The following is a 12,897-nucleotide window of genomic DNA, read 5'->3' as shown; positions in this document are numbered from 1 at the left end:
AATGGAATTTAATGTTGGCAAATGTGAGGTTGTCCAATTTGGTAGGAATAATGGTAGGAAGGATTATTACTTACGTGGCGAAAAACTGCAGCGTGCGACGGTGCAGAGGGACCTCGGGGTCCTTGTGCATGAGTCGCAAAAACCCAGCCTGCAGGTGCAGCAGGTGGTCAGGAAGGCAAATGGGATGCTGGCTTTCAATAGCGAGGGGGATTGAATATAGAAGTAGGGAGGTCTTGCTGCAGCTGTATAGGGCACTGGTGAGGTTGCAGCTGGAGTACTGTGTGCAGTTTTGGTCGCCGCACTTACGCAAGGATATTTTGGCCTTGGGAGTGCAGAGGAGGTTTACTAGGCTGATTCCGGGGTTAAGGGGGTTGAACTATGAGGAGAGGCTGAATAAACTAGACTTGTACTCGTTAGAGTTTAGAAGAATGAGGGGAGATCTCATTGAGACATATAAGATGTTGAATGGGATGGACAGGATAGAGGTGGAGAGGCTCTTCCCACTCAGGAAGGACAGTAGGACTAGAGGGCACAGCCTCAAGATAAAGGGGGGGCGGTTTAGAACGGAGTTGAGGAGGAACTTCTTCACTCAAAGGGTGGTGAATCTTTGGAATTCTCTGCCTGTTGAGGTGGTGGAGGCTGCCTCGCTCAATATTTTTAAGACGCAGGTTGATAGGTTTTTGATAGGCAAGGGGATTAAGGGTTATGGGGAGAGGGCGGGAATGTGGAACTGAGCCACGACAGATCAGCCATGATCTTATTGAATGGCGGGGCAGGCTCGAGGGGCTAGATGGCCTACTCCTGCTCCTATTTCTTATGTTCTTATGTTCAAACGTACCTGTTTTTGGGGTAGAAATTCCCTTCATGTTCTAATCAAAGTGCACTATCTCAACACACTTTTTTTCCCTTTTGTTAGTAGAATGAAAATACAGGTAAGAGCCAACTGTAACTGTAACTGACCCCGCTTACAGTTGGGAGCACAGAAAAAGAGAAGAAGGCATTCGCGGTTAAGTGACAGATTTTCGTCACCCCTGGTAAATCCTCTTGAGGGCCTAGTTCAGTGCATTGCAGTGATTCTATTTTTGAACTTTTGTACATAACAGAATATGTTCCAGGCAATTCTGAAAATGAGATCTAGAGGCACAAAAAAGTGCTTCATGCAGTTTCACTGGTTTGGACGGATGAATCGAGCAGAACAAACGTCAAGTGAGCTATGAAAATGATTTGTACTCAAAACAGTTTTGTCTCAAGTAGGAGAAGAAACAAGGAACTGACATTTGAATGGGGGCAGTAATAGCAGCGATGATGCAATTTCAGAAGGAAATTGGAGCAGGGGTTCAATTTTGGGTCAGAATACTGACAACAATTTGATTTGACAGGAGCAACAGCAGATAACTACAGTAAGGTACTATTTTAAAATTCTAAAAATATGAGAAGTTTGCAAACATATTTAAATCCATATCCTTGGCTGCAAACTTAAGTTTGAAAGGGAAGTTAGAGAGATAATGATTGTCTATTGCATTATTAATAGATAAATTGTTATTTTCAAATTAACATTGTTTTTAATTGAGAAGCCAATGAAGAAGATAGAGAAATTGGAAGTAGCATTCCTGTGTAAATGCACATCCATGGATTTGAAAAATTCTGTCTAATATTAGGAGAGATAGCTGATGGAGAACAGCCATGAAATGCAGTGTGACCCGTTAGAAGTTCAAAGAGTTTTTCCAAATGGGAGCAGCAAAGCAAAGGTCAAGGGAGTACATATGAATATGGATTGGGGGTTTATAGGAAGGGAAAGATTTAGAGAGGATAGGAGGGCAGTGAACTCAGAGGAGACAGCACATGGTGAACTGGGTTTGAGATTAAAATCACTAAGGTTAACATATCACTCAGTACAGAAGTTGAGGAAGGAAAGCAGTGAAGATAACTTGGTGAGAAAGCTGGCAAAGTACTTGGGTGGTCAATAGAGCATAAGGGTTTAAGTGAGAGCTGTGAGGTTTGAAGCAATGTGACATAAGCAAAGAAGGGAAAGATGCCAGAGGAGTAGGGTCAGGGCATGGTGTGATTCACTGATAAGAACCATATTGCCACTGCAGTATTTGGGTGGGGCAGTGGTGGAATCAACATTTGACGGAAGGTGGCATCATCTTTTAGCTAGGTTCCTGCACATGCAAAGATTTCAATTCAATCATCTACAATAAGCTCATAGAGGCATAGCATGGATAGCTGATTGGCTGACTGGCAGAAAACAGAGTGGGGATAAAAGGGTCCTTTTCAGGGTGGCAGCCAGTGAATAGTGGAGTTCTGCAGGAATTCGTGTTGGGACCACAACCTTTCACTTTATAGATCAATGATCGAGATGAGGGAATTCAGGGCACTGTGGATAAGTTTTCATATGTTACAAAGATACATGGAGGGACAGGTAGTATTGTGGAGGTGGGAAGGTTACAGAAGGATTTGGATGGATTAGGAGAGTGGGCAAAGAAATGGCAGATGAAATACAATGTGGGAAAATGTGATGTTATGCAGTTTGGTAGGGAGAATAGAAGTGTAGACTATTTTCTAAATGAGGAAAGAATTCAAAAATCAGAAGTGCAAAGGGACCAGGTAATCCTAGTTCAGGGTTCTCTTAAGGTTAACTTTCAGGTTGACCACATTTGGAATATTGTGAGCTATTTTGGCCCCCATATGCAGGAAAGAATGTGTTGGCTAAGGTCCAGAGGAGGATCATGAGAATGATTCCGGAAATGAAAAGCTTGACATATGAGGAGCGTTTGAAGACTCTGGGTCTGTATTTGATGGAATTTAGAAGGATGAGGGGGGAATTGCATTGAAACTTACAGAATACTGAAAGGCCTGGTTTGAGTGAACATGGGGATGATGGTTCTATTAGTAGAAGAGACGAGGATCTGAGATCACAGCCTCAGGGTAAAGAGCTCTTTAGAACTGAGATAGGAGAAATTTCTTCATTTAGAGAGTGGTGGATCTATGAAATTCATTACCACAGAAGACTGTGGAGGCCAGGTCATTGTGTGTATTTGAAACAGAGATAGATAGGTTCTTAATTGGTAAGAGGATCAAAGGTTACAGGGAAAAGGCAGGAGAATGGGGCTGCGAAACCTATCAGCCGTGACTGACTGGAGGAGCTGACTCAATGGGCTGGATGGTTTAATTCTGGTCCTATATCTATATCTTATGGTCTTAGAAAGAAAGGTCCTTGTAATGAAGGGAATGGACAGTGATGCAGTGAAGGGCCATGATAGCTGAGGTGGCAGGGTCTACAATGTCAGCAATGGGATGGGCTTTTGGGACTGGAAGGAAGACAGAAAATTTAGCGTTCAGTTAAACTGGGAGTTGGCTACAGAGTAAGACAAGACAACTGGAATTTCTGCAAGTAATAAAGCAGTGGCACATGTCTCAATGAGACCACCAAAAGAAAGAGAGAAAATAAGCCTTATTTAATCAATCTGGGAATCAAATCTGGAATGGTCAAGCAGTGTTGAAGTCTTGTGTTACGAAGTTGGGAGGGCAAAGTACTTGATAGAGAAGAAATGAAAGAGACAAGAAGACTGGGAAGAAAAAGAGAGTTCTAGGAGAGGTAAAGAAAAAATCAAAAAGGAATTTGAAAAGTGGAAATTGAGTGTTGGGCTCCAGTCCAAAGTGGCAGAGAAAGCAAACATGTTAATGGACACAAACAAGCTTAAAAGCAAAATACTGTGCAGATGCTGGAATCTGAAACAAAACAGAAAATGCTGGAAAATCTCAGCAGGTCTGACAACATCTGAAGCAAGCTTAAATTGTATTGGCTTAGATATTGGCAAGATTAAGATACATAAATCCCATAGTAAACATACTGGAGAAAATAGGACAGAGTTAACTGGCAGGATGAAGTTGAATGGAGTCAGCATGAAGCATCAATGATGCCCAGGTGTAGACTAGCGTGATGGGCAAGTGAGACCAGAAGCTATTTGATGGGGGTGGTACCAGAGGTATTTCCCTTGGAATAAACACCTGGGAGATGTGCAGAATTGGTTGTGGGGCACTAAAATGGTGGCAAAGGTGGAAATCAGCATAAAATTCAAAGCAGAATGGCAATGTATTCAGAGTCAGGTGAGTGAATTAGAAGCTAGAAAAACAGCAGGACCAATGGAACAATCACAGGCTCAGGAGGGAGCAGCAGCAGGGAATGGGCTATAGAGTGAATGAAATGGTTTTAAAATTGAAGCAACTGAGCAACAGATCAGATACACAGCAGTCTCATGGTGTAATTCAGAGAAAGCCTGGATCTTGGAAGCCTAACTTGTAAACAAATCCAGTGCTCACTCAGCAATAGGATGTCCAAAGAATGGACAGTGGGTTTTTCAAATGAGCATTTGACTTGTACTTAGGGCTGAAATGCATAATTGTTTGAGTCAGTTAAAGAGAAGAAACGTCAAGGACAGAGGTGCACTTCAGAGCTCCCCAACCAAGATCAATCTTGAATTTCTCAGATTTTTTTTAAATTGGTGAAAAGAATGTGTCATTTCAGTTGGCTATTTCATGCTTGCAACAATTTTTTTATCCTTGTTTCACATCTACATTTGCACATGCATTGAATGGTAGAGAAATGATGAACAGCAAAATACATTTTCCTTTGTTTAGTTTCAATAGTATGCATCACAAAAGTGCTTTCTGATTGCTTTGCTATATCAAATATTTGTTCTGCAAACTTTCACATGCCGCACAATCCTACATTATTTTCGCGACAGATACATCAGGATTTTTGAGGGTTGAGTGAGGAGCTGACATGTAATGTTGGTTCCTGCTCCATTGAGTTCAATTAGTCACATAATATATGCCACTTGCAGTTACAGTACCTTTGAAACTATTTCAATTTAATATCCATTAATAGTACATATAGAAAATTGAATGATGTATGTAATTAAAATATAATTCATAAAACAGCATGGAGAAAATAAAATGCAGTTGCAATGTAATTAGCAAAGATCAATTTAAAGTTTTTTTTGTTAGTGTCACAAATAGGCTTACATTAACACTGCAATGAAGTTACTGTGAAAATTCTCTAATTGCCACACTCTGGCACCTGTTCGGATACACTAAGGGAGACTTTAGCATGGCCAATGCGCCTAACCAGCACATATTTTGGGCAGTGGGAGGAAACTGGAGCACTTGGGGGAAACCCATGCAGACACAGGGAGAACGTGCAGACTCCACAAAGACAATGACCCAAGCCAGAATGGGACCTGAGTTCCTGGCGCTGTGAGGCAGCAGTATTAAACACAATGGTGTGAATCCAATTTGGGTGCTACATCCCTGTTGATTACAAGACAACTCAAACATATTCCATCTAGTCAAACCCTGTTAACACCATCAGAGATTCTCAGTGACACTCTAAAGATAATGGCCAAGATTCTCCCAAAACAAAACTAAGTGCCCAATGGGTGGGAAAACATGAGAATTTCCCACATGTTTGTTGGGTGCACTTACTGGAACAAATCTCTGACACTGTGCAATGCAGAGTGCCTTAGAGTGATGGGACAGGGCCTCATCCCTCATCCCGCTGGAGAGCTCATAGTGCTGAGCGGGCCACTGCACATGAACCAATCTGTTAGTGTGAGATCGGTGCATGTGCACTGTCCTCCCCCCGCCCCACCCCCCACCCCCCAATCACTGGCCTTCTGTTCGCTGGTCTCTCCCTCCTGATTGCTGGCCTCCAGACTCCTCCCTCGAATGCACACCTTCCCAACCCACTGCTACCCAAATGGCTGGCCTACCGGAACACCCCCTCGAGTCAGCCTTGATCTGCCCCTCACCACACCATCCTTAATCCCCCACCAGCCCCAATCTATCCCTGATGGCCTTTCCCAATTCCCCCCCTCCCAATGGCCAGCCATAAGCCACCCTCCCCCTTGGCCAGTCTCGGTCGCCTCCTTACTCCCTCCCCCATCGATCCCACTTGCAGAGGGACAGCAGGTTTCCTCACCACTACTAATCACCCCCAATAGGTGGTGCCCATGGTTTGCCCCACCCTCTCTGACTCCACCCTCTTGGTATTGTCGATTTCCATTGTGGAGCTGATTGTGCTAAAAGGAGAGCGTCAGAAACTCGCAAGCAGCTGAACATTGGTCAAGAATCTCACAAAAGGCTTCATACTGTTGTCTCCCGACTCAGCGCAATGTGCTGGGAGAATCATAGCCAATATGATGAACATACTTTTAGTTGCTTGATAAGATAGTATTACTGAAAGAAATACATGCTTTTGGAGCTTCGGCCTAAATTCCCCGACGTTGCCAGCAGCTGGGATTCTCGGGTCTTACTACAGTGCATTGAAATTTAGCTGAGCATCAAATTCTCCATTCTTTCTAGCAGTGTGTGAATGGTCGGAGAATTCGAATCTTTTTCTCTTATAATCATCAGGACAGATGTAAGGATACCAAATTTCAAATCAATCAACAATTTATACTACATGAGAAAAGGGTGCAGATTGGTGGCAAGCCAACTCTGATTGGTTGAGATGTTGCCGAGGTGGATGCACCAGAATAATGGATGCTATTACAGTTATCACTGTCACATCTGTTTCACAATTATATGTCGATATTTGAAAACACAAATATGATTACAATTTCAATCCAAAAGATAGTCATTGAAAAATTACATTTGATCTTTTGTGATTTTAATCTTGCATTCACTGTGAATTCTTAACTATAACTATAACCCTAACTATAACCAGAAATAATTCTATCATGTATAATGACCCATTTTGATCAAACAAGTAGTCTCATAAGTTAAATCCAACATGTCTATTTGGAATCACGAGCTTTCAGAGTCTGCTCCTTCATCAGGTGAGTGGGGAGGTAGGCGTCACAAACACAGAAAATATAGACAAAGACACAATTCCAAGATAATGGTTGGCGTTCCAACCATTATCTTGGAATTGTGTCTTTGTCTATATATGCCGTGTTTGTGAAACCTACTTCTCCACTCACCTGATGAAGGAGCAGCACTCTGAAAGCTCATGATTCCAATTAAATCTGTTGAACTTTAACTTGGTGTTGTGAAACTTTTACTGTGTCCACACCAGTAAGCGCCAGCATCGCCACATCTTAATCAAATAAGTTGAACGACAAAGCCTTGATTTATTAGAATAATAAAAAAAATCACCGATCAGCCTCCAGCTCTGAATCCCAAAACTAGAACAGATCTCACCTCTTCACGACATCATCTCCACTCCAGCAAGTTAGTCCATCAGCAGCTGCCAAGTCATTGACACACAGCTGATCAGCTAATCCTCCATATAGAGCCCTATATAACCGCAGACTATTGACGAACTCTCTGAAACACACAGAAAATACAATAATTTAGAAAAATGTACAGCTTGCTGAATCATGTGTGACTCATTCGCAAAATTGGTAAATATGCCATACAAATAGTTTTTTGAGATGGAAATGTGAAAGTTGAACCTAGAAAATGCTGGCGAAATGCATTGAGGCAGGTAGTTCACAATTGATGACATTGTGATGTCTGTTATTTAATGAGAACATTAGCCATTTATTTTAAATGAAATATCACACTAAAATCCAATTGCTAATATTGGAAACTATCATTTTCAGGTTTTAATAGTGAAAAGTGCATTTCAAGGCTGAATACCTGCATTTCTATACCGCCCTTTGTCTCAGAACATTGATAAGTTAATCTCCCAAATATGTGAAATTGTAGGGAAATATGCGTCTTTTTATTTTTTTAAAAAAAGCAGATTAATGGAACAAAACTATTCTGAATAAATTTGTACATATTTTTGGAACAAAAATTGCCATTTTCACTGAATTTGATCTATAAGATAGGTCAGGCAGGAAATATCTGAATGTACTTAAATTTGCATAACTATAGCTATCAAATCCAACCAGCTATAGAAAGTTAGATATAGTGAACCAACGGGACAGTCTTTTATCTGTTTCTAGGATAAGCTCATTACACCCACAACCAATTGCTCTCTCAATTTTTTTGTATATAAGGCCTGCTTATTTTAATTATTTTATAAGCCCATGAACATGCAGTATCTTAAAGGGGATAACTTGCGAGCACAGAACCAGCCAAGTTGCTGCACATTCATGAATACACAAAACAATTAATGCCCACTTAAGGACCTCATCCCAGTGCTGTATTAGTCTAGTAGTGGGTGGGAGTCGGGGGTCACCATGTAGAGAACATGACAAGTAAATTCCTGATTGAGAGACCCAGCAGTTAAGTAAAAGGGACCCACTGAGAGTCACCTTCTGCTCTTGCTGCCCATATGCCAGCATCCATCCTTTGCAACCTGGGACCCCTATCTCACCATCACACACCAATGGCCTATGATCCAATGGGGATCCTGAGTCTCCGGTGTGTGTAATACCAGCACCAGGTACCATCTCCCCACTGGAACTAGTGTTCAATAGGAAACGTAGGAGATTGGGAATGGACCATGCACAGATCCATTGAATTCGGGTGGGATTTTTCAGTTTTGGGGCAAGTGTGGCTGCAAAATCCCACCCTCAGAATCATCATTACCCTACACAGGTCAGATTTCACATGTACATGACTGGCATTACTCCTCTTAAACTCTCCAATATCTTCACTGGTAAAGTAAAATGTTCTTAAATATTGTGAAACATCACCCTTTGTTTGCTGACCCATATTACAGATGCAGCTCACTAATGCTTCAAATCTAAAATTCTCAACCTCGTGCTCAAAACTTTTCAAGGCCTCCCCTCCCTATCTCAGTAACCTCCAGTTCTACTAACATCTGAGAACTGTGTGTTCCTCAAATTCCGGTGTCTTGTGCAGCTGATTTTCTTCACCATTGTCAACTGTGCCATCAGCTGTCTGAGCATAAATCCTGCAATCCCCTTCGAAAATATCTCTACCTCTGCAATTTGCCTTCATTATACACTTGTTATGTACATGCCAGTCATGTACATGCAAAATCTGACCTGTGTAGGGTAATGATGACTCTGAGGGTGGGATTTTGCAGCCACACTTGCCCCAAAACCGAAAAATCCCACCCGAATTCAATGGATCTGTGCATGGTCCATTCCCAATCTACTTCATTATACACTTCTTATTTGAGTGAGCTTTTTGTTGTTTCCTTCCTTGGCTCATGTCAATTTTTGTCTGATTAAGTTCCCGTGAAGTACCTCGGGACAGTTAGCTGCATTAAAAGTGATAAACAGTTGCCAAGTTGTTGTTGTTGCAGTCTTCTCCAAATAAGACTGTTAATTTTGTGTCAGTTAAATTAATTGTGTTAATTTTAGCTGTGAGCCAGAATTTTCAGGTTGCTAGTGCCAGCAGGATCTTCTCGTCGGGCTGACAGTATACCCCTACTGCGGGTTTCACGGTGGCAAGAAATACATTAACGGGAAACTCCAATGACAAAAGCAGGAAGTGATGATCCCATCACTGGCCAATAGTGGGCCACCTCCTCTGCTGTGAAATGTCCTGTGGGTTGTGTGGATAATTCTGCCCATAAACTTGTGTCCATGAAGAGCCCTAAAGAGTTGTGACTATAGTATTATCTTGTGACCTGAACCAAATATATGCATTTTTACACTATTGCATTATTTCAACCTCTCCAAAGGTGAATCAAGCAAATGCATTGTGAGACATGAAAGAGTTGTTAAGCTGCCTGGGTCAATGGGAAAGCTTCAAGTCAGTCAGACCAAATCCCCTCCCCTCATTCAAGTCATGGTTCTGCACACACTCTGTCCTCTATTTCAATCTTGCCACAAAAGAATCTTGAATCAAAAGAAAAATATGGAAAAAAATGCAAAGGGACATAAATGGAGAAAGCAAACCAAAAAAGGGATTGAGGGATTTGAAGAGAACCAAAGGCAGAAGGCAGGGACAAGAGCAACCACCAAAAGGTGAAAGGATGAAATGCATGTGAGCTAGTAGATGAAGGGTAACCTAATAAAGAGCTGGAACTGAAAAGGCGAGACTAACTCAGTGATCCAGAAAGGCAATTACACTGAATGAACCAGTTGGGGTTGGGGGGTGGGTGGGGGGGGGGGGGGTGGTGGAGGAGAATAAAACGTGCTTGTAAAAGCAAAAAACAGACAAGGGGAAGAGAGAGAAAGACAAGTATGGAGTGAGCAAGTGGGTAATATAAAAAAAAGGACTTGCAAAAAGATTGCATGAACCAGGTGAAATGTGAACTCAAAATGAGCAGGCAGGGAGAGTAATGAAAAGGGAACTGTTACATGCTAAAAAGAGTTAATAATTATACAAATGTAAAAGTCATATAAGCTGCCATGAGAAAAACTACATGTCTTTATCAAAATAGACCCAGATAAGCAACAAAGCCAAATTACAGGGGAGGAAACCCCAAATATAGTTTTGTTTATCTAACTCTTAGGGTCTGATTTTACCAAAAATTTGCAATTCGGGCGTCGGGCCTTTAATGCGATCTGTATCCGAATTCGAGCAGATCATGGCTTTACCAACACCCGATGCAGACGTGGATCAGGTCCACGCTGAAATCGGGCAGCCCAACAATTTAAATGCATTAGCATGCATTTAAATCGACTTAATCAACCACGCAACCAACTCTACTGCCAAATCCCACTTTACCGTCTTCTGGACCGTTCCGGACCCACGTTGTAAGCGACCTGCAGAATAAAAATCCAAAGCCGATTCCTACTCTGCAGGGGAACCTCTGAAGCCCATCTTCCTCGAACACCCTTCGCAGACCCCCCTGCTAATCACCCCGGTTCCAAGTTAACCACATGCCTCTGAACAATTTGAGTACTTGGCTCATGGCTACAGGGACATCAACAATCCAGTTACAGATCACAAATGTAGTATACAGGTCACTAATTGCTCACTAGGACACCACAGTTTAATTACCTTTCCCATAGTTAATTAGGCAGCATTAAAGAAGATGCTACATTATTTTCAGTTTGCAAGATTCTCCCAAGTCCGCCTCCCCATCGCGCTCTCTGCTGTTTTTCTCTTTCGCGCTCTGGCACGTTGCTTCAGACTTTTTTTCGAAACATGCATGCGCAGTTCAGAGCTCTGATCGTTCTGGTAGCGCTAAGCCCCACCCACTGCGTGGATTGGATCGGAGCTGGCAAGAAGCGTATGGGTGCGCTGCAAAAAGGATTCCGGGCTTGGATGCGTATTATGCCCAGATCCGGCCCTTAGGCTCTGAATGGTAAAATTGAGCCCTAAGGTTGAGAAAATTTATAAAATCAGACAACTGCAATAACAAAGAACAAATGGGAGAAATAATTTATATCTATATTCCCAGACATAAGCTAGGATGTTAAGGATAACTTGTAGCAATGATAAATTAGGTCAGCTAACTTGAGCAAACCTCCACGCTGATTGGATATGATAATTAAGCAGGTGTGGAACGATTGTGATTGGTTTTTAACTTGTATCTTATGTATGATATAACCCTAATCAATAGTTGTGAATGGATAGAGATAACTTTTATACTTAGATTGGTATACATTAATTATTTGAATCTGGAAGTATATCTGCTTATGTAAACCTGTATTCTGGACTCTGGCTTGCCACTAGCTGTTGTGCTGGAGTCCTTGCTGTACTGAGTAATAAACTTCTATTTTAAACTCTGAAACTTGGTTTGGTTACTTGAAGGAACAAAGTCTGAACAAGATGAAAGTTGAATACCCTGCAACACAAACTGAAGGGATAAAGTAAGAGAGACAGAAACGAATGAAGAAAAGATGTTTTCTCCAGACTTCTCAGTGTCTCAAAATCAAAAGACAAAAAAAAACAATGTTTTAAAATGCTCAGAATGCCACATCATTTGCACGTTTATTTAATATCAGGGATGATGTTACATGAATAAAACCAGCTAAGTGCAAACAAAAGCTTATACATTATAAAGATTAAACATACATTTTGTTCCAAAACGTTAGAATTTGCTTCAATGGGATTATGAATGCTGATGTTAAAACACATGTTGTCATCCTGTGCCTGTTTATAAAAAGATCTTAAATATTATAATCATATTTATTTGAAATATCAGTAATCTTTAGCTGCTGCCTGTAGAAAGATTATGAAGGACAAATTGCAGTGCTGAATCTTACTTTCTCCTGCTGGCTAATGTCTCGTCATTTTCCTTATGAGTGATTTTCAGTCCATGTTGATCACTGTAAGGATCCGGTTGGTAATCCAAGGATTGTGCGGGCTTTCGGATAGGGTGTCCACAAGCTCTATTGACCTGCAGAGAAAATGAAGGTGATTAACTTGTAATCAAAGACACTAAGATATGATCCAAATATTAAAAATAATTCCCACAATGAAATATTGGTTGCAGAAATAATTGAGACAACACAAAACACAAAAGTGCTTTCAAGATATTGGTCAGTTCTTAGATTAGATTAAATGGTTGAAAATGGTTTGTTGGAATGTGTACAAAATAACTAGAGCACAAGGCCGAAATTGTACTCCAGGCTAATCTAATAAAAAAGAGAATTAGCAGTTACTTTAGACCATATGGTTACAGTGCTCTAGAAATGTTATGACTAAAACTATATAAATTCATTCAAAAACCTATGATTTTAAAAAAAATCTGTTAAAAAGACCTATTATTTTTGTTCTTTCTGTAATTGTAGTTGCAAGGTAAGCGCAAGTGTAGCACACTTCCTGTTTGATACCTCAAAAATACTAATGTTTGTAGTTATCATAACTGTATTGTTTGTACTTAACCCTTCTTACTTAACATTTTATTCTCCAACAATTCTGACATTGGCCTAAATCATGGGCTAGTACAATGTTGATTCTTCCACTGACTTAAGTCAAATAAATGACATATGGACAATACCGTGACAAGAATTGCATGTTTGATACCATTCACTGTTGATTTGAGCAATTACAAAGCATTAATAAGGA

At 41.0% G+C, this 12,897-nt stretch overlaps 1 protein-coding gene across 3 annotated transcripts in view; it reads right to left on the bottom strand.

Annotated features, from left to right (window-relative positions):
- The window catches only part of gpc5a (glypican 5a), a 1,078,596-nt gene that overhangs the window by 716,648 nt on the left and 349,051 nt on the right, over positions 1-12,897 (bottom strand). For all 3 annotated transcript variants that reach the window (XM_080198140.1, XM_080198142.1, XM_080198143.1), the window contains exons 4-5: positions 12,093-12,226; positions 7,207-7,332 (exon numbers count right to left, since the gene is read on the bottom strand). In XM_080198140.1, coding sequence (XP_080054266.1) covers positions 7,207-7,332; positions 12,093-12,226 — 260 coding nt within the window. The remainder of the gene's footprint in view (positions 1-7,206; positions 7,333-12,092; positions 12,227-12,897) is intronic.

The sequence above is a fragment of the Carcharhinus amblyrhynchos genome, chromosome 10, assembly GCF_965287045.1.
Source record: "Carcharhinus amblyrhynchos chromosome 10, sCarAmb.v2.hapA, whole genome shotgun sequence".
NCBI classification, from domain to species: Eukaryota; Metazoa; Chordata; class Chondrichthyes; order Carcharhiniformes; family Carcharhinidae; genus Carcharhinus; species Carcharhinus amblyrhynchos.
This window is presented reverse-complemented; position numbering and strand designations above follow the sequence as displayed.